The 27,224-nt window shown below is 44.5% G+C and overlaps 1 protein-coding gene across 14 annotated transcripts in view; it reads right to left on the reverse strand.

Annotated features, from left to right (window-relative positions):
- Positions 1 to 27,224, reverse strand: part of SH3KBP1 (SH3 domain containing kinase binding protein 1) — a 382,152-nt gene that overhangs the window by 108,621 nt on the left and 246,307 nt on the right. For all 14 annotated transcript variants that reach the window (XM_070067164.1, XM_070067168.1, XM_070067166.1 and 11 more), the window contains one exon: positions 7,280 to 7,355. In XM_070067164.1, coding sequence (XP_069923265.1) covers positions 7,280 to 7,355 — 76 coding nt within the window. The remainder of the gene's footprint in view (positions 1 to 7,279; positions 7,356 to 27,224) is intronic.

Here is a 27,224-nt window from a genome sequence, read left to right on the forward strand (position 1 = left end):
AAACAATTTAAACAAGCAAAAAAAAAATCTTCAGCTTAAAAAATAATAGCAGAACAAAAAGAATAAACCTATCGGCAAGCTGAGTACATACATGCAAGGAAAAAACATTCAACACAGGAGCTCAACAGTGTGGCAGGAAGCCTTCCCGAGTTGTCAGCAGTCCTGAAAAGTGTCAAATCACACCTAGACCGAGAATGCTCTCTTTTCTAAAAAATTACTTATTTACTTAGGGCCGGCACCATGGCACACGGGTCCAGCTGCCTTCTGCACTGCTAGCCTTCCACATGGATGCCGGTTCGAGTCCCGGTTGCTCAACTTCTGATCCAGCTCCCTAGTAAGGTGTCTGGGAAAGCAGTAGAAGATGGCCCAAGTGTTTGGGCCCTTGTACCTGTGTGGGAGACCCAGAAGAGGCTCCTGGCTTTAGATCAGCCCAGCCCTGCCCCAGCCGTTGTAGCCATTTGGGCAATGATGATGGAAGATCTCTCTTTGTCTATTTCTCCTTCTCTCTCTCTTTGACTCTGCCTTTCAAATAAATAAATAATTAAAAAAATTATTCCTCTGGGTCTCCCATGTGTGAGGGCACAAACCTGCACCTGTATGGGATCCCAGTATCGCAGGAGGCGGTTTAGCCCACTGTGCCACAATGCTGGCCCCTAGAATTTTCTTTTCCTTTGAGACACTATAACAGAAGTTTCAAGCTCAGATATACTTACTTTCACCAACATCCCAAACAGAAATTCTTTGATTCCAGTAAAAAGTGACATCCGAGACTCTAGTGGTTTATAATCCCTTACTCAGGACCTCTGGGGGATTTTTTCAGGTTTGAGAAAGAAAATATACTACACATACCATACAATATGCAACATCCCCAGCTGAGGTCTGGGGCTGCACTCAACCACTAAAACTCTGCAGCAAATGGATGACTAGTCACCCCAAGAAGGATAAGGACTACAAACAGGCACATGTTAGTTCAGAGGGAGTTTTAGCACTCAGGGAGTAATAAAAACCTTTTAGTTTTCAGAGTGTTTTGGATTGTGGAATTGCATATGAGGGTGTGGACTTCTATCACACTCTAGGTAGACGAATAAGGTAAATACGACCAGTATTTTTTAAAAAAGATTTATTTTATTTATTTGAAAGACAGAGTTACAGAGAGAGGTAGAGACAGAGAGGTCTTCTTCCATCCACTGGTTCATTCCCCAGTTGGCTGCAATGGCTGGAGCTGCGCTGATCCAAAGCCAGGAGCCAGGAGCTTCTTCTGGGTCTCCCATGTGGATGCAGGGACCCAAGGACTTGAGCCATCTTCTACTGCTTTCCCAGGCCATAGCAGAGAGCTGGATCAGAAGTACAGAAGCCGGGACTAGAACTGGTGCCCATATGGAATACCAGCGCTTCAGGCCAAGGCTTTAACCCGCTGTGCCACAGCGCCAGCCCCAAGACCAGTATTTGATTCTAAAGGAGCTTAGAATCAACTAGAGGAAATAAATCATGCATATGCAGTTTTTTACCAGCAACAGCAAGAACAGGAGGAGGCCGATGCATTCAGTTTAAAGCACAAGAGTATTAGAAATGGGGGAGGGGCCGGCGCTGTGGCCTAGTGGGTAAAGCCATAGCCTGCAGCGCCCGCATCCCATATGGGCACCGATTCCAGTCTTGGCTGCTCCACTTCCAATCCAGCTCTCTGCTATGGCCTGGGAAAGCAGTGGAAGATGGCCCAAATCCTTGGACCCCTGCACCTGTGTGGGAGACCCTGAAGAAGCTCCTGGCTCCTGACTTCAGATGGGCACAGCCCCGGCCGTTGAGGTCAGTTGGGAAGTGAACCAGCGGATGGAAGACCTCTCTCTCTCTCTCTCCCCCTCTCCTCCTCTCTCTGTGTCACTCTTTCAAGTAAATAAATAAATCTTAAAAAAAAAAAAAAAAAAAAAGAAATGGGGGAATAACTTCCCCAACAGGAGACTCGAGATCCTGTCTTTTTTTTTTCCCTCAAACCTTTTATTTAAGGAATACAAACTTCATACATTTCGTAAGTACAACTTTAGGAACATGGTGATTCTTCCCACCATACCAGCCCTCCCACCCACTCTCCCACCCCTCTTCCTCCCTCTCCTATTCCCATTCTTATTTTTTTACTAAGATCTATTTTCAACTGACTTTATACACATATGGTTAACTGTATGTTAAGTAAGGAGTTCAACAAACAGTATGAAAACTGTCCTTAGAGGATGACAACTTCGTACATTGTTCAAGGACACTGCTCTGAGGTGTAGGACTGGGGTGTAGTCCCAAATCACTCCTGATGACAGGAATTATGTGGGGCACCTGTTCCTTGTGTATCTTCAGAGACCCCTTCCCTGTGGATTTGAACTTCCAGTCTGAGGTGGGACCCAGAGTCCTACCTACTGATTCACACCATCAAGGACACTACAAAGCCTCAGTCTAGGTCAGTGGGTCTCATGGTTGAGTGGGTTATCAGCCCCAGGTGGAGGGTATGCAAAAACACACGGGTGGGCCCAGCTCCAGGGTTTTGTAGGGGAGGGGTTGGCCTGGGGATTTGCATTTCTAACAAGTTCCCAGGTGTACCCACTGTAGTTGTTTCTGGAAACACTGTGAACACACCAGTCTAGTGATGGGATTGTGAAAGGTTTAGTGCTAGGAAGAGCAGAGCCACATGGCAGTGATGCCAGGACGGGTATGCCACAGGCTAGCGTTAGATGAGACCTCCAGTTCTGGCTGAGATGTGAGGAGCTAGGGCAAGTGGGGATGGTGAAATACATACTAAGCTCATCATTTATTCAGTAAGTAGTCATTGCATATCCACTGAGCACCAGGCAGGTGGGATGCAGCCATGCCCTTGTGCAGCTTACCACAGGCTACACCAGCTGTCTGAAACTGGGCCTCCATGGTTTGAATGTGTTCCCCCAAGGTTGGGTGTTGAAACTTAATCCTCAATAAAACAGTGTGGGAGGTGGTGCCTAATGAGAGGCATTTGGGTCATGAGAACCTCACCCCTCATGAATGGCCTGGCCCAGCTCCAGTTGTTGTGGGCATATGAGGAGTGAAACAGCAGATAGAAGATATCTCTCTCTCTCTCCCCCCCCCTCCCTCTTCCCCTTCCCTCCCCTCCCCTCCCTAATTCTGCCTTTCAAATAAAATAAATAAAATTCTTAAAAAAGACAGGGACAGAGAGATATAAAAGTTCTCCCGAGCACACACTGCAGCTATGAAGTGCCATGGCAACCTCTTTGATTATTGCTTTTTCTTTATAAAAAAAAGATTTACTCATTTAATTTGAAAGGCAGAACAACACACAGAGAGGAGCAGAGAGAGAGAGAGAGAGAGAGAGAGATCGATCTTCCATCTGCTGGTTCACCCCCTAGATGACTTCAACAGTAGGTCTGAGCAAAGCTGAATCCAGGAACTCCATCCTGGTCTCTCACATTGGTGGCAAGGGCCCAAATACTGGGCCGTCCTCTACTGCCTTCCCAGGTACGTTGGCAGGGAGCTGGATCCAAAGTAGAGCAGCTGGGACTTGAATCAGCACTCAGATATGGGCCGCTGGTGTCACAAACAGTGACTTCATCCCCTGCACCACAACACTGGTCCCAGATTGCCTTTTCATCCCCTGAGAAAATCTGTCTTCTAAAACCACAGGCAATCTGAAACTCTGCTCTTAGAAAATTATGTCAGTAAAAATGAACTGTTCCAGCCTCGCTCAAAGAAACTCCATCACTGTGAACCATGGCAGTAGCCTTGATTCCCAGCCCAAACCTCACACAAGGGGTTTCCAGACTGCAGCATCGTACATCTTTCTTAACTTGGTAGCCACCAAAGAAATAGGAACTGTTATCTTGCAGCCCAGATCGAACACCGAGCCCTTGCCACAGAGCCCTGCTTTGGGCCTATCAAAACACCACATCATTTACATTTTGCTAAATTCTACCCCTCATCAAAATCTGTTAACTATCTTGTTTTTCTTCTGTTTCCTGTAACATCCACAGCTCACTTGGTGTGCTGTCTCCCTTACTGCAAGAAGCCAATTAACTTGACTTTGTCAGCCTACAAATTTGTCCCTGGTGGTCTTAGGCTGCCTGGCCTACAGTAGTGACTCCAGAGAATAAAGTGTTCAACTGCACGAAACATTGACAAACACTGCTGGCCTCTCAGAAACCTGAAGACCCCGAAATGGGGTATTAGGTGAACGAATGCATCCTCTTCTTCCTGCTGGCTGACTGCTTAGGAGCGAGGGATCCAAGGCTGTGAGCTTTTAAAAGACGGACCAAGGCTGGCACCGTGGCTCACTAGACTAATCCTCCGCCTGTGGCGCCGGCACCCCAGGTTCTAGTCCCGGTCAGGGCACTGGATTCTGTCCCGGTTGCTCCTCTTCCAGTCCAGCTCTCTGCTATGGCCCGGGAGTGCACTGGAGGATGGCCCAAGTGCTTGGGCCCTGCACCTGCATGGGAGACCAGGAGGAAGCACCTGGCTCCTGGCTTTGGATCGGCGCAGTGCACCAGCTGTAGCAGCCATTTGGGGGGCTGAACCAATGGAAGGAAGACCTTTCTCTCTCTCTCTCTACCTCTGCGTGTCCAAAAAAAAAAAAAAAAAGAAAAAAAAAGATGGACCAAGCTAAAGCCCAGTACATCAAAAGTCATTTCCAGCTTTCTGCTTGCTGCACTATCATTTATCATGAGTCTAGGGCACTTTTCTAGGCTGTGTGGTGGGGATTTCAAATAGAAGACAGAGCCTAGCCCCAGAGGATCCAACAACCCAATGACAGCAACGAGGCTCCATGTGCGACCGTCACAGAGCACAGTGTGATGGAGAAGGTGGCACGAGGGCCTTATTGTGAAAGCAGGTGCAGCTCAGTGAGGAAAACACAGCCTTTGGGCTGCGGTCAGAATGTACTCGGAAGCCTCATCTGCCCCTGTGCAAACTCTATCAAGGTGTTTTCTTTCCCAAATCTGCCTGTTCAGCAGACTTTCTGAATCTATAAGACTAAGCCATCTCCTCAGAAAGATGTTAAACGGCGCTTTCTTCTGGCTATTTTTCTATCCCAAGCAAGCTACAAATCTGCATCAATTGTAGTAAGAAAGAGGGAAACTCCAGATGTGGTAAGCTGGAGCACCTCAGGGCACTTCATTAGGAATATTTAGACAGTTTTCCCCTTGTTATGAAAATTATGGCAATCTGTTCCCCCGCGTGAGTTTCCAATGAAATTCAGTACATGAAAGCGGTCTTTTTGGAGGGGCTGGAGAATGTGGTTGTTTTAATAAATCCTGATCAGCTGAGCTTCACTTTCACTCAGGAAAACCAATGCCCACCCCCCACCCCCCACGCCTTCCAATCATCCTGACTTACTCCTGATGTGGCCGGGTGTTATAGCCAAGGGGATGCTCATGCAGAAGGAGCCGCCCTCTACTGTTGGGCCATTTGCCTCATGGCTTTGTCTTCTGGCCAGCTCTCTGTGCCCTCCACCCGAACACAGGGAGTGCATCCCAGTCCAGGAGCAGGGCTGTGGTGGATGGAGATGTCACTACATGGAAATCGGGGGTGAACAATTACCCCCGACTCTGCTCCTGATGATGGCAGCCAGAAAATGTGTGAGGTGAGAGTGAACAATAGAAATCGGTGCCCTGGAGTCTATGAAAAATGCCTGTTGGTAAACAGCCCTCAAGGCTTCCCTGACAGTAATTCCCCTTCTCGCCTGGCCACCTAGTTACAGGCAAATTCACATCTACACCAACGCCAGCTTCTCATGTTCCCACAGAGTTGTCCGCACCCTTCCTTTTGTCTCCCTAGCCTGCTTCCCTGTAGTTTGCAAAGTTCCTATACAAGGAGTCCTAAAGCTCTTAGAACTGAATCCGACAACGAAGCTGCTGAGAGGAACCCCAGGGCTTTCTCTAGTACAATCTCTTGACTTGCAGACAATGAGGGAGACCAGAGAAACCAAAATGTCTGCCCAAGGTCACAGGGCTAACTAATAACAGAACTGGTCCTCATGACTTGCAACTAAATGCTCCGCCCAACCCTGGTCAAATCACTTTTCGTCAGGAACCCATCCCCTCACCATGATGCTTATAGGACTGAACGAGGTATGGGTTAGAGCCAGACTTTGCTTAGAGCTGTGCCCTTTCTTGGCCCCAGGAAGCCCATCTTAGCCCCCAGAATTATGCAAAAACCATGTTGTCCAATGAAGTCACCACCAGGCACACGTGGCTATGGAGCACTGGAAATGTGGCTACTCTGCATTGCGTATGACATATGTATAAATATACACAGGAGTGTGAAGACTTTTCATGAGGACACAAGCAAGTATCTCATTTAATAATCTTATATAGATTACATGTTGAATCATAATATCTGGATATAATGAGCTAAAATACATTAAAATGAAGTTCAACTCTTTCTTTTTTAAATGTGGTTTCTAGAAAACGGAACACTACTCAAGTTGCTCAAATGACATTTCTGTTGGCAAGCACTGTTCTGAAACCCTGATAGCCATCTCCATCCACTCAATCCTTCCTAAAGGACTTGAGTCTCCTGCATGCACACATTATAGAGGTTCAAGCACAGATGTGTTGAGGAGGCCAGTGAGAAGTCAAGGGTGGCTAGTGCTGGCTGAGTGCTTAGGTATCTCTGACTTGAAGGTCCATGGATCCCTAAAGAACTTAGATTCTCTAGAATCTTTCTGCTACCCAAACTACCCCAAGTTACTCTCTAAATATGGATAAGGCCTAGCTCTGTATCAAATGGGCAGGATATATGGTATGTGTGTGTATACATATATACACACATATACATATATATATGTATATATACAATGTGTGTGTGTGTGTGTGTGTGTGTGTGTGTAAATATATATATAGGCTCAGTTACTAGGACACGTTGGCTTCTATCTGCCTATCCACCTGCCCATCTTTCTATCCTTCTGACACTCCAACTTTTTATCCCTTCTATCTATCTATCTATACACACATATATATATACAAATATGTGTATATATACATATATATAAACACACATATATGTGTATATATGTATATGTATGTGTGTGTGTATACACGCAAATAGGAAGAAATAATTGGAAAGAACCATTCTACATAAAAAAATTGAGAATTCTATATCTAAGTTGGCCCATCCTAATGGTAAGGATATAATGAAATATTTGTGTGCATTTTTATGATATGTTTGAAAAAGCTGTCAAGATTATAGAAAAGCATTTCAGTGACTGGAAAACCCTTAACTGTTTTCCTCTGTAAAATGGATCAATCAGGAAACTCACTCTTTGTCCTGCTGTCCATTTCAGTTTTCGAGGAGTCTGGAGTTGCTGCAGTTGGAGGTAACTTCTTCCCGATAGTCTGGTGAGGAGAAAAGATAATTTTACTTATCAGGATGATTCTCTCCATGAAGCAAAGGACTAAAATCAAGATCGTAACAATGAAAATGCTCAAAATTGGTTCTAAAAGCCACCTACTGCTCTGGGTATTGGATGCTGCCCTTTAATGGATGTGGCCTTTAATGACAAACGAGGGGACACTCAATAACAAGAGCTTTTTCCTTATAGGCACTCAGTACCTTTCATTCTCATTCCTCCTTGATGCTCATTCAAAGGCTATTCTTAGATGAGAAAACCATTTTATTTCCTTCAATTTATGAGAAGCTGATGAAGTCTATGGAGGTACAACACCTGGCTCAACGGAGCCACTTAAAAGTAACTGCAGAGTGGAAGATGGAAGTGAGAGGGAAGGGTCAAGGGCAGGAAGGGACGAAAGGTTGGAGTGTCAGAAGGATGGGCAGGTGGACAGGCAGATAGAAGCCAAGGTGTCCATGGTAACTGGGCCTGTGATCCCCTCCTCCCTGAACCACCAAATCTAAGATTCCACCTCACGGGGTGTGAGCAAATGCCCTCATATCCCCAAGGACAGGTCTGCCTGCCCCTGTGAAATGAACACAGTTCTCTTTCCACAAGTCTCTTAAACAATCCTCCAGGGCTTTGAAAAAGTCCAATGCTCAAGACGCGACGTGCCTATTAACTAGTTGAAAATAGATTATGAATTTTTTAACTTGAAGTGAATTTTTTAACTTGAAGTGAATTTTATCTTCCATCATTTATGGACTGTCCACAAAGAAGACTGGATATTGTCTCTGCCTCAAGGTACTCCTGAAAACAAAGGCAACTCAGCAGCTCTAAAGCAAAATAAACAAACACATGAGCCAGCCCAATGGTTCCAAAGGTTCCATCTGCCCCCACTGTTCTCTTCTGTCACCACACACGTGGGACTGTGATAGACGCTGGAGGAAAATGTCTAATGACACCAAGCCAAGATCCATCACAACCAAGTAGCCAGGTAAATTAACTTCCTCGACAAGCAAGGGTTTTTAGCCACTGGGAAAGCAAGCATCTCTGCCTCTTGAGCACACGAAGAGGAACAAACTGCGTGATTCCAACACCAGCATGGCAGGGGGTGGTGCTTGGCCTAGCAGTTAAGCTGTCCATGTCCCACATCAGAATGCCTGGGTTTGAGTCTCAGCTGCACTCCCAACTCCAGCTTACGGCGCAGGCAGCAGTGATGACCCAAATGGCTGGGCCCCTGACAGCCATGTGGGAGACGTGCATTGAATTGCCTGCTCCCAGCTTTGGCCTGGCCCTGGTCCAGAACCAGCGTTTACGGACATCTGAGGAATGAACCAGCAGATGGGAGAACTCTTCCTTGGTTAGTTTGTGTGTGTGTGTCTCTCTCTGCCTCTCAGATTAAAAAAAAAAGTCAAAGTGTTAGTTTTGTTTAAATAAAATGGATTGTCCACAGTTTTTAATTTGAGAAAATTCTTCATGGTTCAAACGTTGAAACTAACATTAAATAGGAATAAATCACAGAAAGAGGATCAGATAAATCAAATCTTCAGCCTGTCATGAATCTTTAAAAACATTTGTGACAGAAAGCCTTTACATTTTACACAGTGACATTTTTATTTAGTGCTGTAGGGCTTTCTATATTGGATAAAAAATGAAACCCCAATTAATATGCCACCCCTCAGCTGCTGCTACAAGTACTCAAACTAATAATATTTTATGATCCCAGGGAAACATCAGAGGGAAAAAGCTCGCTGTCGTTCTGCCATAAGGTCAAACGATGAACAACTCATCTTAGGAGAATCTTGAAAAACGAGGCCTCGACAGTAAAAATGGAAGCTCTCGAAACATCGCTCCGCGCATGTGTCTGCTCACACTTCCAGCAGCACCCCCGACAAGCTCTTTCTCTTTCCCTTTTGGGGACCAGAGTAAGGTATCACCAGTGAGAACACAGTAGCAAGAAGAAAACAACCAACCAGGAGCTGGGCTATCCCTGACAGTGGAAGGAGCAAATCAGGAAATGCAATAGGAAATACTATTCCCAGTCCTGACTTGGCTTGCTTTCCTGGAGGAGGAAAAAACAACAACAACAACAAAAAACCAAAAAACCACGAGCCCTAGAGTGGTTTACAGAGACCTTTACAGAGACCTTTGCAGGCCGTGTCTTCTTACAACTTCCCCTTCTTTGGGGAAGTACTGCTCTTCCCCTCTGAGGTCCTGGGCTACCAGAACACCCAAGCAAACAGACATCAAGAAAGACAAGCAGTTCAGTACACTTATTTCAGTATACAAAGACATGAAAACACAAAGCTTACTCTGCTTTTTTCTCCTCACTACTTCTGAAAACACAGCACACTGGCGTCTTTGAAGGTCCCAGCGACAGGAGTGATGCTGAAGCTGATCTTTTGCTGGGATTACTGGACTTTAAAACCTCCCCTCTCCTTCGCAGGCCATCATTCAAACTCTAGAGCAGGGCAGGTCCTTCCCCTTTCAGAGTGGTCTCGCAGGTGTTCTAAGGATGGGAACTGTCCTCTCTCTATATATAGGACCTAGGCCCAGAGAAGTGTGGGCCTAGACCAGGGGCACCTGAGAACCTGTTAGTAAAACAGATTCCCAGGCCCCACCCCAGACTGTCTCAATCAGAAACTCTGGGGATGGTGCCCAGCAGTCTCGGTGGGGACACACCCTCCATGGAATTCTGATGCATGCTCAAGTTTAGAAACCACCAACTTAGATGTAGGAGAGATTCCATTAGTATTAGTCAAATGGCTTTTCCTAGGTTCAAAACTCAGGGGTGTATTCTCACATCTACACAAATTATAAAATACTATGTCCACTCTTCTTCCTCTCTTCTCTCTCCTTTTCCACCAAATGCCTCCTATTGTCTCTACTCTCACTGGCATAAGAACTTGACATTGCTACTAATCAAGCCATTTAAGAGAGGATCTTAAGTTTAGTAGAGCAGACAATGGGACAAAATCACTGAGAATAAAACAGGAGAGTACAGTTGGTGAGCCCCTTTAGCAAAGGAGACTTGCAGGAGGGCGGGGGTGGACAGACTGAAGAAGGGGGGAGAGGGAAGGGAGGAAGGAGGGTGCGAGGCTTGTAGTGGCTACGGAAGAGCATACAGGCTCTCTACGTGTGGTTTCCTCAGCACAACACTGACTTTCTCGCCCTCCTAGGTGCCGTGAGGAAGGTGGCTTATCCAGGACAAGCACGAGCCCGGCATTCGGGCTGAGTGGACACTGCTCAGGAGCCGGCCCATCTGCCCCGAGAGACCTGCAAGCAAGCCCCTTGCACCACATGCCTAGAGAAGGCAGTCTCAGGTTCTGCTCCCTGGCTCGGCTCCGTGTTTCCTCCTCCCTCCTTGCGGTAGCTGGACGTGTCACAGTCTACGTGTATGCTAGTCTTGTCTGCTTGACCGGAACTCAGAAACGGTCTGAGAGTGGATGTGCACACGGCGGGGCGTCTGGAGCGGAAAGCTATGCCGCAGGACTACTGCTGGGGCTCTTCCCCAGCACGCCCTAATCACCGGGCTGGGGCCGACTTCTGTCTTTCTTACATCCCGCCCTCTAACTTAAAATCTAGCTTTTCAGGCTGGCGCCGCGGCTCACTAGCCTAATCCTCCACCCTGCGGCGCCGGCACACCGGGTTCTAGTTCCAGTCAGGGCGCCGGATTCTGTCCTGGTTGCCCCTCTTCCAGGCCAGCTCTCTGCTGTGGCCAGGGAGTGCAGTGGAGGATGGCCCAAGTGCTTGGGCCCTGCACCCCATGGGAGACCAGAAGAAGTACCTGGCTCCTGCCATCGAATCAGCACGGTGCCCCGGCCGCAGCGCGCTGGCCGCACCGGCCATTGGAGGGTGAACCAACGGCAAAGGAAGACCTTTCTCTCTGTTTCTCTCTCTCACTGTCCACTCTGCCTGTCAAAAAATAAAATAAAAAAAAAACTACCTTTTCAAAATAACTGATCCAAAAATCCCATTTCTTTGAACATGTAATGACAAGTCACTCTCCCTTTACCTTCCTGTCGAAAGTACTAAATAAACTTTCGGAGGAAGGGGTTTGTACAGTGAGAGTACTGCTGATACTGCTAGTTCTACAATATCCAGCAATACAGCCCAGGACAGATAAACACCATACGATTTTAGTGAGATCAGGAGCAAGTAACTTTTTCCCTTTTTTGTGCCCAAATGAAGGAACTAATGCCTGCACTCACTGGATTCAAGGCCAGGGGAATCCAGTTTCTGAATGACTGTTTCCTAATATATCTGTTTCTCTTTGTGACTACAGAATGTGAGACCAGGATCCTGCACAAATTAATTGCATAAAAGCATTCCTCCGACCTTATTCTACTGGAGATGCAAACTCTTTAGAGTGGAAAAAGAAAAAAAAAAAGCAGTTCCTAATTATGGGACAACGTTAAGGAGAAGGAAGCTTAAGGCCCATCTCTGAAAGTCTCCTCTCCCAGAATACCACACAGAACTCTCGCATCACAATGGCAACCAGGGCCAGTGGGTAGCAGGAGAAGGGAGAGAGAACCCTGCACTCTATCAGCAGGCAAAGCCCCCTGTCTGTGGACCAGGCTTTCTAGCAGCTCTTCTATGACAGAATGATGGGCTGAAAAGCTACACATAAGCTATTACTCAAGTGCTCATACGATGCCAAACACAAGAGATGACTTCAAACAGCTGGCAAAAGCCAAGAACAAGGCTGGCTTTTTGATGGTATGCCTTTTACAATCCTCATATCTGACAGTCCTCCTTCCCTGTCAGTTCACCACAGATTTCTTAAGTGCCCATTCAACATGACGTAGGAAACCAGATAAAAAGACAGGAGGAAGCTGAACATCACTGTGAACACTGAAACAGCAATTTGTGGCAATGGTTCCCAAGAGCGTTGTGTTGATGGGTGTCCCACCTCTGCTCATAGGACACAGAGACGCACCTACAAGATACAGAGATGAGAGGAGGGATGCAGCATGACCTACATATGGCCAGATCTGAAACTGCCATTTTCATTTCCTACCCTAAGGTAGAAACACCCCCCACACCTCCCCCCAAAAAATGGCTTGTAAGACTCAGTAGAAACATTTTATATTTGGGAGCCAGAGTTGTGGCATAAAGGGTTAAGTTGCTGCTTGCGACATGGGCATCACATATCAAAGTGCCAGTCAGACAACTGGCTGCTCTGCTCCCAGTCTAGCTTCCTGCTAATTCACCTTAGAAGGCAATGGAAGATGGCCTAAGGACATGGGCCCTTGCCATCCATGTTGGAGACCAGGATGGAGTTCTGGCTCCCAGCTTTAGTCTGGGCCAACCAGTTACAGCCTTTTGGGAAATGGAAGAGCTCTCTGTCAGCCTGCCTCTCCCTCCCTTGCTCCCTCCCTCTCTCTCATTGCTCTGCATTTCAAATAAACAAACCTTTAAAGTCATTTATTGCTGCATGCCCCCTTCATGAATCCCTATGACTGATCGCAATGTAAAAAGTCTTCTTGGTTCTCAGCAGGGAGTGGCAGGAGCAGAGCAAAAGGCCTGCGGGCCAGCTCATAGCAGAGTCAGCACAGAACGAGGACAAAGACGTGTCCTTACAATGAAGCGCCTTGTATGCAAGCACTGGAAGGCTTTTCTATTCACGGGGACATTTACATTAGCAACTATCAATTTGCCTGCATTTGGTGGGCCCAGCTCAAACTCTCTGAGAACAACACAAGGTGTGCCAGAGTAAGACAACCCTAAATTCTAAAAACAAAACATATGGCACAATAAAATAAACTACTTGATGTGTAGCTCCATTCCAGGAGCAGAGTCGACTTTCACAACACCTCCCAGGTCACCATGGCAGTTCCCACTTCTCCAAAGGGACATGCCTCATAGCCCAACTTTAAAATTTTTTTAAGTTTTCATTCTTAATTTATACATAATAATGTATATATTTATAGGCTGGCGCCGCGGCTCACTAGGCTAATCCTCCGCCTTGCGGTGCTGGCACGCCAGGTTCTAGTCCCGGTCGGGGCGCCGGATTCTGTCCCGGTTGCCCCTCTTCCGGGCCAGCTCTCTGCTGTGGCCTGGGAGTGCAGTGGAGGATGGCCCAGGTGCTTGGGCCCTGCACCCCATGGGAGACCAGGAAAAGCACCTGGCTCCTGCCTTCGGATCAGCGCGGTGTGCCGGCCATGGTGGCCATTGGAGGAGGGTGAACCAACAGCAAAGGAAGACCTTTCTCTCTGTCTCTCTCACTCACTGTCCACTCTGCCTGTCAAAAAAATAAATAAATTGCATATATTTATGGTGTACAGCATGATCTTTTTTTTTTTTTTTTGACAGGCAGAGTGGACAGTGAGAGAGAGAGAGACAGAGAGAAAGGTCTTCCTTTGCCGTTGGTTCACCCTCCAATGGCTGCTGTGGCCAGTGTGCTGAGGTCTGCGCACCACGCTGATCCGATGGCAGGAGCCAGGTGCTTCTCCTGGTCTTCAATGCGGGTGCAGAGCCCAAGCACTTAGGCCATCCTCCACCGCACTCCCGGGCCACAGCAGAGAGCTGGCCTGCAAGAGGGCAACCGGGACAGAATCCGGCGCCCCGACAGGGACTAGAACCTGGTGTGCCAGCACCGTAGGCAGAGGATTAGCCTAGTGAGCCGCGGCGCCAGCCAACGTGATGTTTCAATACATGTAATACACTGCACAGTGTTCAAGTTGGGATAACCAGCATATTCATCACCTCACACAGATGTCATTTCTTTGTGATAACATTACAGATCCTCTTCTAGCTACTTTGCAATACACATTATTTTGTATAGTCACTCTACTGCAGAACAGATCAGAATTTGGTCTTCCTCTCCAAGTGTAACTTCATACCCATTGACCAAACTCTCCTTGCTCCTCTCCCTGTATTCCCTCCCCAGCCTCTGGTACCCATTGTTCTACTATCTTATCTAAAAAAGTCAATCTCATAGGAATTTCACATATGACTGAGAACATGCAGTATTTCTCTTTCTGTGTCTGGCCTACTTTATAATGTTCTCTGGTTTAGCATGTTGTTGTAAATGACACGATTTCATTTTTTCATGGCTGCATAGTATTTCACTGGGTATATATACTACATTTTCTTTATCTATGCATCCATCAATGGACTCTAAGGTTGATTCTACATCTTAGCTATTGTGAACAGTTCTGTAACTAAACAGACATGCAGGTATTTCTTAGACATACTGAGTGTCTTTCTTTTGGATATACACCAGTAGTGGGATTTCTGGATCGTATGATAATTTTAGTTTTAATTTTTTCAGGAATTAGGTTATTTCCCATAATGGCTGCACTAATTTACATATGTACAAATGGTATACAAAAATTCCCCTTTCTCCACATCCTTGCCAATATTTATTGTTTTTTTTTTTTGTTCTTTTTAATAATAGTTACTCTAACTAGGGTGAGGTGACATCTCAATATCATTTCCATTTGCATTTCCAAATAAACATGCGAATTTAAGATCTCAAAACCATGAACCTACCAGCAGAAAATCTAAGAGAAACCTTTAATGACATTCGACCAGGCAAGACTTTTTTTGGATAAGACCTCAAAGGCACAGAAACAAAAGCAAAAATAGAAAAACGGGATTATATCAAACTCAGAAGGTTCTGCACGGCAAAGGGAATAAAGAATGAAGAGACAACCTACAGAATGTGAGAAATTGTTTGCAAACTACACACCTGAGAAGGAGCTTACATATCTTGAAAATATAAAGAGCTCAGAAAACTCAAAAGGAAAAAAACAAAACCAAAAAACCTTGATTAAAAATGGGCAGAAGGCCAGAATAAATACTTCTCAAAGGAAGACATACATATGGCTAAAAATTATTTGGAAAAATGTTCATCACTAGTCACTAGAGAAATGCAAATCAAATTCACAGCCCATTTTTAATCTTGGCTACAAGGAAAAATAACATTCAAAAAGTAATTTTCTAGGGGCTAGTGTAATGGCATAGCAGCTAAAGCCACTGCCTGCAACACTGGCATCCCATATGGGTGCGCCAGTTCATGTCTTCGCTGTTCCACTTCTGAGCCAGCTTCTTGCTAAGTGCTTGGGACCCTGCTATCCGTGTAGGAGACTTGGAAGAAGTTCCTGGCTCATGTCTTTCTTCAGCTTGGCCCAGCCCTGGCTGTTGTGGCCAACTAGGGAGTGAATCAGTGAAAACATCTCTGTCTCTCCCTCTTGCTCTGCAACTCTTTCAAATAAATACAAGAATCCTTAAAAGATTAATTTTCTAATTATGAAATTTGGTATAAGTCTTAAGAGTTAGTCACATGATACTCACATTTCCTTCGTTGTGCTGAAAAGTCCGAGAGAATTTACACTGTATTAACCCCCTTTCCTTTTCACAGTTCAAGACCTTGCCAGATTCACAGCTGCTTTGAAGCGTCTGTCACGTCTATCACACTTGGCGGTTTAGCTACCATTCTCACTGCTTCTCTTCAGAAATAGAGCCCTCCTTGAGAACAAAACCCAGATGTTCATTATTCTCTTACCTGCACAAAGAGGTCGGCAAGCGGCTGTTGAATGGAGCAGGGAGTCTGGGGACTCCATCCATTCGCCCTTAGTCCCAGTATTAGCATCTACCTCACGGTCAAAGGAGAGGAGATGTCCTCCATGTCTCCTGCAGCCCTAGCCTCTCAGTCACTCTCACATATCAGCTCTTTCCAGCCTGCTCACTGGTAACAGGGCACTGTCCAGGATGTCTTCCAAGCTACTGCGGTCCTCGTCTCTTCTCCTCTTGTTCTCACACACAGCCCCCGGGCCCGTATTCATCAGAAAGAAGAATCTAATCCTAGCAGGTTTCTGCCAGAAACCTCTTTGTCTATGACCTCCAAATATTCTTATCAGCTTACTCCCTCACAGTCTCTCAAGTTCCTGTGTATTATGATCAAAAGATCCTCACTTAGATAGGTCATTATCACCTAGATGTGTGTGTGTGTGTATATATATATATATATATATACACACACACACTCTCTCTCTCTCTGTCATGAAATCAATTTCCAAAGTACGCACTTCTACAATGTTTTACCTACTAACCAACCAATCACCAAAACATCTAATTCCATAATTTGGTAAATTTGAGAAACGATGACTACTTGGTCTAATCAATGCACTGTGGCTCTGAGAAGTCCTGTAATTAGTTTCACTTTTTCCAGAACTTAATCTCAATGTATTCCAAGCTTAGGTGACCAGAGAATTTCTACTTCTTGTGACACCCATTAACACATCACAAGAATGAGTAGTCAGTGAAACAGCTGGGTGCTCATCACCACCCTCCCTTCCTCTCCATCTCACCACTTGGAACTCACCGCTGGTCACCCTCTGTATCTTCCCATCTAAGCCATCATCAAGGCCCTGCTTTCAGACTCATCTCTTTCTCTTTGACCTCACTCTGGAGCCTCATTACCTTCACAGGGATTATTTCAGTAGTTTTCTATCCTCAGATTCCACCTACCTCATTTGATCTCCCCTAAATCTCAACTTTTAATTACTCTCCATCAACACCCAATATCGTACCCATGCCAAAGCACCCAGAATATACTGCTTCTTGTTCATGTAAATCCCCAAAGTCCGGAAGAAATCTGAAGGTTCACTTCTAATTGCTTTCTGTATCTCCAACTACCCACATCTTCCACTTGAGCTCCTCAGACTAATTAGCAAACTTTCTCTGAATACAAAATACATGATTCATCTAATATTCTTCCATCAAGTCCTTCCACGGTTTACTCTTTCAGTCTGTACATCTCTCATTTCACTTACCATATAATACGGAGTCTGTTTTATGTCTGGGTCACACACACACACACACACACACACACACACACACACACACGAACACTTGGGTGTATTGGTAGCATTTGAGCCAAATTCCATCATTTACTGTGCACTTTAACTTCTGCCAAGATCTGATCATTTGGTTCATTTGTTGGCTTTGTGAACACAAGAGATCATGTCCTAAAAAACTGGAGAGAACCATGCCGCACAGTCACAGGAGGGATAAGATTGGCTCTTTGTTAAAGCAAAAGAAAAATTTTCAATGTTAAGTGGGAGCTTCCGTTTGTGCCAGGGCAATTCAGTGTTGACGACAGAATCAAAATCTACTTAAGTGCTCAAGGCGTGGACAGTATACATGCAGATGATATTAAAACTCACAGATAGCCAGCCAGTGCCGCAGCTCACTAGGCTAATCCTCCACCTGCGGCGCCTGCACCCTGGGTTCTAGTCCCGGTTGGGGCACCGGTTCTGCCCCAGTTGCTCCTCTTCCAGTCCAGCTCTCTGCTGTGGCCCGGGAGGGCAGTGGAGGATGGCCCAAGTGCTTGGGCTCCTGCACCCGCATGGGAGACCGGGAGGAAGCACTCGGCTCCTGGCTTCGGATCGGCTCAGCGCCGGCCTTGGCGGCCATTAGGGGAGTAAACCAAAGGAAGGAAGACCTTTTTCTCTGTCCCTCTCTCTGTCTAACTCTGCCTGTCAAAAAAAAAAAAAAAAAAAACTCATAGATGGGAGTCTTTCAAACGCCGGAGAGTACATAAACATACTGTATATATTCTACCCCATTTCTGAGAGAAGAGACTACATGCAGTTTTGCTGTAGGATCGATCATCTTATTCCTAGAGGATAAACACGCCACAGTAAATTTTCACGTCATATATTACTTGGGCAAAACACAACTTGCCATTATATTTTGAGACCATTTTTCACTGTTGTGACAGATGATAAAAGGAAAGCACAAACATTCCTTCTACCAGAGGATTCCTTTCTTATGCTCTGATTAACAATGCCCTTCTTTTTAGATGCATTTGAAGCATTTACAAAGAGTTACGGAAGGGAGAGAAAAAGATGGTACAGCAGCACTGAGTACTGTGAAGCTGGTTGGGGTTTGGTCATCGGCTGCTTCAGCAACGGAGCCTGCCGTACACACACGGCCCAAGTCCTAATTTTCCTAGGAGGGAGTTCTATGAACGCAATAAACATACAAAGATCCTTCCCAGATCTAAAAAATATTTTTATTTACTCAATCATGACACAATAAAGGTTACTCCCCTTACCTGGGGATGGCACCTCCTCCACAAATATTTTTGAGTCCCATCTCAGCTTTAAGATGCAACAGCAGTCCAGCTGGCTAAAGATGGCACCTTGCAGTGGTGTTTTTAATTGACAAGCATCCCACACTTTTCATATTGTACAGGTACTTGCTTTCTGTGTACCCCTACAATGAAGGTTTGCTCACTCATTCATTCGGCAATCTTTTCTGGAACCAGCATGAACCTCAATCGAGGCTGGATGCTGCACGTACAAAGATGAACTAGGCAGAGTCCTGGATCGTTAGTGAGCTCAAAACGTAGCAGCAAAGGCAAGCTCATTAACAAAACATCACAGGGCAAAGGAACAAACACTACAATAAAGGTGTGCACAGAAGAGGGAAAAAAGGAGCCCTGAGCACCCGGCATGAAGAAACAAACCTCACGGCAGCCATGAGGCTTGAATCAGTCGGAAGGATGAGTAGCCATCTGCCAAGCAGAGAATGGTAGAAAGGGACTTCCAGCCGAAGAAAAGCGGGAAGCAAGGCAAGATGTGTGCGGGGAATGGGAAGGGCACCCTCCCAGCACAGGATGGGGACTCACAGACAGCAAAGGGTTTGCAGTGGCTGGGTGGCAGATGGGGGTGGGGAAGGAAGCCAGTAAAGTAAGTTAAGGGCAATGTTATAGTTTGTGTTTTACCTTAAAGGCACATGGCTGCCATGCAATGTAAACATAGGTGCGGCATGATCAAACTTGTGACTTTAAGACCAAGGACCTGGTGGTATCAGGAGGAATGAAGAAGAAAGGACAGGAGAGTGCTATCGTTTGAATAGGGCTTGGCCCCTCTAAGTCTCTTGCTGAAATCTGACAGCCACTGTGACCGTGTTGTGTGGTGACACCTTTAGGGGGTGGGTAGGTAGTTAAGAGAGATTAATGCCATTCTCAGGGGACTGGGTCAGTTCTCACAGGAGAGAGTGCTCACTCTTGCAGGACTGAATTAATTTTGGTGAGAATGGGTTGTTATAAGGCAAGTCCAAGTCCACTCTCCTTTGCATGGGCTTGCTTGTGCCATGTTATGTCATAGGATGAGACTCTCATCAAAAGCCAAACAGTTGCTGGCACCATACTCACAGATTCCCCAGCCTCCAGAATCATGAGCCAAAATAAGTTTCTATTCTTTATAAATCACCTGGTCTTGAGTATTCTGTTACAGTAACAGAAAACAGAGTGAGAAGAAGGTTGACACAATAATCTAATCTGAAACTAAGGATGAAGAAAGAAGTTTGAGGAAATATTTAACTGCCTATGCACCCAAAGTTCATAATCACCACAAGGATAGATTGGTGATTGTCAAGTGCTTTGAATACGATTGCAAAATTCCCACTCTGTTATGCCTGCCACATAATTACTGAGTGTCAAGCAAGTGGCAACAACAATAATAAGTTCAGACTCTGATTAGAAAATCAAAGATACAGGGACTCAAGGAAATACTATGGAGACTCTAACTTAATGGAAAGAGTCAGAGTGAACAAGTGTCTCAGCACCCTGGTGCTGGTGTGGAAACATTTAGCGGAAGATTCACAGACCTGTGATCATTTTAAATGGTTAGCTTCCTGTTAACACACCAACCAAACTATGATGTGAAAAGCACAATGTGTTTTCAAAACAGACACAAGAGAAGCTCCTGACACATGAGAGAAAGCATCTTTCTAACCTGACAAATGTAAAGTGAACACTTCAGTTGCATGTGTCTCCAAACACTGTGTGAACTAAAGACAAAAATGAGAAGAAATGGCCAGGGACACTTTTCTGTCCTCAGAGTAGGGAAGGGAAATCAAAGCGTCTCAATCAGGAAACAGGTAATACTCACTAAGAACAATGCTTCTTTTTCAAATAAAACTGCTACTTACAAGGCTACTTACATAGGACACAATGAAATATTATTCAGCCTTAAAAGGAAAAATTCTGACACAGGCTACCACATGGCTGAACCTGGAAGACATTATGGTGAGTGACACAAGCCAGTCACAGAAAGACAAATACTAAAAGACTTCATTTACATGCAGTACCTAGAGTAGCCACATTCACATAAACAGATGAGAGAAGCACAGTCATCAGGGGTTGGGGGCTAGGAAGGAACTGGAAGTCAGTGTTTAGTGGGTCCAGAGTTTCAGATTTACAAATATGAAGAGTTCTAGAAGTGTGTGGTGGTGATGGCTGCATAACAATGTGAATAGATTTAACGCCACTCAACTGTGCACTCAAGAATGGGTATGATGGTAGATTTAATGCTACGTTAGAGCATGTTACTCCTTCTCTACGTCCCTCTTTCTGACTAGGAATGTTGACTAGCATGGAAAAAACCTGCTCATGAAGTTCTGATATCCCAATACTTGACATTCAACCACAGAATCATCAGAGAGGTGGAGAATATCTAACGAGGTGAGTCAAAGAAACCCACCTTTCCCCAGAAGCTTCCCATCTCGGAGCTACCTGCTGGGTCTACACAGGTATTGTTTGAAACACTCCTTCTAATGCCACAAAAGATCATCTATTGGGGTTGGTGCTGCGGTGTAGTGCGTAAAGCCACCGCCTGCAATGCCGGCATCCCGTATGGGTGCTGGTTTGTAGCCCTGCTGCTCCATTTCAAATCCAGTTCCCTGTTAACGTGTCTGGGAAAGCAGCAGAAGATGACCCAAGTTTTAGGCCCCCTGCTACTCCCACGGGAGGCCTGGAAGAAGCTCCTGGCTTCAGATTGATGTAGCTCTAGCCATTGCAGCCGTTTGGAAAGAGAACCATCAGATGAAAGATCTCTGTCTCTCCCCTCTCTCTGTAAACTCTGCCTCTCAAATAAATACCTTTTTTTAGGGGAAAAAAAAAGCTAGTTTATTCCATAAAGATGATCTCTATATCTGGCTGACACAAAATAGGTTTGGCTTTAATACTGCAGAACTCATTTTCTACTTTCATCATCTGCTCCACAGATTCACAAAAAATGACAGTTATCCTTTTTCGAATCATCTGGACAGCCTTAATTTATGGGAAAAGGGCGGGGAAAATTGTATCACAAGTTACTTAGGAAGGCTCAATGATATTATTTTTATAACCTGCTTTTATTAGAAAGAATGAGTTCAGGCCACATACTGATTCTAAAAGAGGAGTTTCTGAAATACAGCTGGAGGCCAGGGAGACATTTGGTACACCTTCTAGACATACAGCAGAATTCTTAGATGACCCAAAGGTATTTCAAGAATAGAGATCCCCAATGAGAGATGAGATTAAGCACAGGACACTCCACTTACTAGATAGTAAGACACACTTATAAGAGGTAAAATCATAATGTGTGCCTTCCATGAAAATATCCTCGATGCCAACGGCTAGAATTCTCTCTCATCACCCTTATGTTCCTACCGAACTTGCTTTGGATTTTTAGAACAGCACCCACTGCTCTCTACCTTGGATTTCTGGCTACTGACCTGTGTGTCCGTTATATCTACTAGAATGGAAGCACTGGAGGCAATGGCTGTGCTTGGTTATCTTTGTATCCTTCCAAGTCCTGAAATACTGGAAGTGCTAAATATGTGGAATTCACTTCAGTCAAAAATAAACTCAACAGCCATTCAAAAATATTGAGATTTATGGAGGAAGTACTACAGACAATGCACAGTCTAGGTGCTGGGATGTGACAATGGAACAAATAAACCCATCCAGCCTTTTAGCATGTAACAGTAAGGGTGAGTTAATATTAAAGAGGAATCTTCGGGGCCAGTACTGTAGCATAGAGGGTAAAGCTGCTGCCTGCAGTATCAACCTCCCATGTGGGTGCCATTTCTAGTCCCGGCTGCTCCTCTTCCAATCCAGCTCTCTGCTATGGCCTGGGAAAGCAGTGGAAGATGGCCCAGGTCCTTGGGCACCTGCACCCACATGGGAGACCCTGAAGAAGCTCCTGGCTCCTGGCTTCGGATCAGCACAGCTCTAGCCATTGCAGCCAATTGGGGAGTGAACCAGTGGATGGAAGACCTCTCTCTCTCTCTCTCCCTCTCTCCCTCTCTCTCTCCTTCTCTATCAAAAAAATAAATCTTTAAAAAAATAAACAGGAACTTTCTTTAAGAATACAGACTTGCCAGCTGTATGATCCTGGACAAGTTATGTAACCTACCTATACCTTAGTTTACTCTTTTGAAATGGGGATGATAATATGTACTTCATAAATTTTCTAGGATGAAATGGAAAAAAAAGTATATATAAAGTGCTTAGCTATTGTTATTGAATTTTACTGAACAACAGATTGATCATCATAATGTTTCTTTATGAAATCTAGTTAAAAGAATGAGTGTTTCAACCACAGCCACTTCCTGAAACAGCAGGTTAACTGTTTCACCCCCCTGCCTGGGGACTGCAGAGCACCAAGCAACTTACAAGACAGTCACACCGGGCCTGGAGGAGAAATGAGAAGCGAAGAAAAAGCACCAGCCTCCAGCATACAGTCGCCACCAGGGAGGAAAAGCAGACAGAACAATGACGACAGGAGAAATGAGGAAGGCAGGAGCCAACACCCACAGAGCTTCCAGGTCAACAGAGCTTTGGTGAAGGTGGCGCCAACAGTGAGTGGCTAGAAGACCATCCCAGGAGCCCCTCAAGCAAAGGCCTATGCCAACTGCTTCTGGCTGCATCCAAACTGTTATCTACTGTTAACGATGGAAAAACAACAAGGCATGTGTCCGGAGAAAACAGCCTGTTGTCAGAGAACAGAAAGTCTTTTATAGAGAATTTTGATACTCAGGAGCAAACACACCACCATAGAAAATTACCCCAAGCCATCTTTTACAAAGCTTGGCATCCATTCAACAATGGATGAAGAAACCCTAAACATCGAGGCCAAACAGATACTCCTCCCAAGGCAATTTTAGAAACAGGGGCCAAATGAGACCATCAACTCCTGTGATACAGATTTCTCAAGCCACTAGTGGAATTCACTGACAGATACTGCGACGTGAAAAGCTGAATTCACAGTCCTCTACCTGAAAGTGTCCAGGCCTCCTGCCAAAGGCTGCTCTTAAAGGCTTCATTCAAGATCAGCGAGCAAGGGAGGACTGGAATCCTGTTTAGCTCCTATACTGAGTACATTAAATTCAAAAAGCCTTGTGGAATGCCTACCACTGAAGCAGCCCACAGGCCAAAAATGCTTTTCTACATTATTTTTATTTTCGTGTTGTCAAGAAAGTGTTGTGTTCTCAGCTATGAAATGGAAGCTTTAAACATAATGTTGATGGAAACCAATGCAACCACCAAATTCCAGTTCTCCCCAAGCTTCTCTGTTTCTAGAGCCTTAAAACTGAACATTGCACAGTCTTTGAAAGACATGTTTACAGAAAGGTTGTAATGGCATGGGAAATTTTATATAATGTTAAGTCAAAAAGATACAGAATTATGCATGTGGAAAAATAATTATATGTGCAGTATGATCTCAACCAGTTAAAAATGTATGGCAAAAGGACTGAAAGTAAACATTAAAAACAAAATGTTAACAGTGGTTGCTCCAGGGTGATTCAATTATTGATGCTTTTTTTTAAACCTTCCACTGTTTCAGCAAACCAGCTATTTTTATAATCAGAAAAAATTAAGTTTTAAGAAAATAAGGCGCATTGATGTAGCCAAAAATGACAGCCTACCTCTTCACATTACTGATGTCTTTCTAGAAGGTCCGATTTGATTTGCAACACCTGCTAACTAGAAATCACATGTAGCTTTCATCTATGTGTCATTATATTTCTTTTTCCAAGTCATCAGTAAGAATATTAAGAACATCAGATGTAAAATGAATCATGTGGGTAATTGGCAAGACATCGTCCATATAGAACGTTCTCTGCCATTTGTCACCACCTTCTACTTATACTCATCATCAGTTCATACTGCCAATGACTAAGCAGATGATGTAAAGTCATTTCCAATAAACACTGCTGCAAGAAAGTATTAAGGCATTTTGTCAAATGTTTCCAAAGTCAAAAACATATTCACTGCTCTTCTAATTAAGTGCATGAATTCCTCATTCATACATCTGAGAGAGACAAAAAAAAATGACAACTTCACTTTGTAGTTCTTCATGTATGATCAGTATATACAGGTTTCTCGTTTCCAGTTCCAGTATTTCAAAAAATATTAATTTAAAGGTGAGATTCATTTGCATAGAGTCCTTACTTTATTTTTTTTTTTTAAGATTTTATTTGAGAGGTAGAGTTACAGACAGTGACAGGGAGAGACAGAGAGAAAGGTCTTCCTTCCATCGGTTCACTCCCCAAATGGCCGCAAAGGCCAGAGCTGCACTGATCCAAAGCCAGGAGCCAGGAGCTTCTTCCGATTCTCCCACGTGGGTGCAGGGGCCCAAGGACTTGGGCCATCTTCCACTGCTTTCCCAGGCCATAGCAGAGAGCTGGATTGGAAGTGGAGCAGCTGGGACTAGAACTGGTGCTCACATGGGATGCCAGCGCCACAGGAGGAGGATTAACCTACTGCACCACAGAGCCGGCCCCAAGTCCTTACTTTAACTGTTCCCAGTTTTCCAAAAGTTCTTGAGTTCTTCACAAGCAAAAACTCAGATTGAACTATTACCCTTTCTCAAATGGGAATAAAAACACGTGTGATGAAAACCAAGCTCCCCAAATTTCAGGTTCCATTTTTTTCCCTGCTACTCAGAATTATTTACTGAAGTGAATCATAATTTTTAAATTATCCAGATTTCACAAATATTTTCAGTTCACAGATATTTGGTAAGCATCGCCTCTTGGTGTGAACATACTTTGATTTTGCTAACTTTTAAAAAAATCAAGACTGACTTCTTAAAAAGTGATTCAAGGTCGAATTGAGGACAGGTTGAGTATATGTACTCCCCCTCAACCCGAGTATATACACTTTTGAAGAGGAACCTTTTTGTAGAATAATTTCCGGTCTGTGCTCAGTTGTCATTCATATTCACTCATTCTTTCATTCATTTTAACTTCAGTTTAATAGCAAGTCTCCAGAGGAAGAAAGCCCTCTTAAGGCTGTGTAGTGTCTTTACAATGCCTGTATCTTAGGCATCTCAGATCCTTACCATATGATCAAATGGCAAGTCTTTCATTACTCATTTCGCATGCTCTAATTTTCCTGTACTAAAATATTTTCCCATTCTCCTCTCCTTTCTCTGTAACATATACAAAGACATCAAACCACACAAAATACAGAGTATAAAAACCCTCATTTTAAAAACAAAACATGAAATCACCTGTGTTAATCATGTGCATTCTTAAACGCCACTGTTTATGGTTATATGTTAGCTTTTGAAAGGTACAGTTTGGTGTTTTAGACCGAGTAGGGAAGACAGTGTGCACAGTTGTTTTTTTTTTTTAAATCTCCAATTGATACATTTTCAGTCCTGAGAAATTCCTTGTCTGTTCCTATCACAATAGAGAACGTTCATTTCAATGCTCTCCACTTGTAAATGCCCGAAGAGAGTAGCAATTCTTCTTTGTGCTTCCCACAAAGACTTGCTACAGGCTCTGCATTGGGAGAACAATACAGAATCACAGAAGATGGTGACAGGGGAAGACAAAGACCAGGAATGGTACTTCTGAAATTGATAACCCATTCTCTGCTCTTGAGTTATTATAGTTCATCTGTTGCAGACAGATGGGTTTTGGATGGTTATCTACTCAAGTTTACAGGAAAGATTTCCACATCCTCTCACCCACAGGTCAAAGAATCAATCAGCCCTTGGTACTGACTACTTTTCCTTTATTCCCAATCTTACAACCACATCTCAAGTTAAACAGGCCTCCCTTTCTTCAACTGTCAGTGGGGCCAGAGAAAAGTCAATGGTTAAACCTCCCATAATTCTTCACTTCCTCATGGACTGTCCAGCTGTCTCTGTGTACTGCGATGACCATCATTTTTACACAACTCCTGATTTCTAGTATCTTGACCATCATCATTCATATGCCTCTTAGGATATTCCCGTCTCTTTCTAGCCATTCAATTTCTTTTTTTTTTTAACTTTTATTTAATGAATATAGATTTCCAAAGTACAGCTTATGGATTACATTGGCTTCCTCCCCCCCCCCAATGACTTCCCTCCCACCCGCAACCCTCCCCTTTCCTGCTCTCTCTCCCCTTCCATTCTTATCAAGATTCATTTTCAATTTTCTTTATATACAGAAGATCAGTTTAATATACATTAAGTAAAGATTTCAACAGTTTGCACGCACATAGAAACACAAAGTGAAATATATTGTTTGAGTACTCGTTATAGCATTAAATCTCAATGTACAGCACATTAAGGACAGAGATCCTACATGAGGAGTAAGTGCACAGTGACTCCTGTTGTTGACTTTACCAATTGACACTCCTGTCTATGGCATCAGTAATCTCCCTATGCACCAGTCATGAGTTTCCAAGGCCTAGCCATTCAATTTCATGACAAGATGTACAACTCACAACAGAATACACATTTCCTCTAGAGTGGGACTACACACAAACACTGCTCTGTGGCCCACAGAGCGAGTTCTATTACTTGGAAATTCAGAGGTCCCTCCCTGACCCACCCATACCTCTTCTGGCCTTTCATTCATTTTCTGAAGGCCAATCTTCATCTCTGATCCGAGACCACTTCTCCCCTTTCCTGCCTAGTCATCTATGACTGAAGGCCAGATAGATCTGGAGATGTTTGAACTCCTGGGCACTAACCACAAACGTTATACCGAAACATCAGCAGTCTCATAAAGCTTCACGGGAAGACATGGTAAGATTGCCCACTAACTGCGTTCTGCTCCTCTCGTTGTTGCACAAGGGGAATAGGAT

This window comes from Oryctolagus cuniculus, chromosome X (genome assembly GCF_964237555.1).
Source record: "Oryctolagus cuniculus chromosome X, mOryCun1.1, whole genome shotgun sequence".
NCBI classification, from domain to species: Eukaryota; Metazoa; Chordata; class Mammalia; order Lagomorpha; family Leporidae; genus Oryctolagus; species Oryctolagus cuniculus.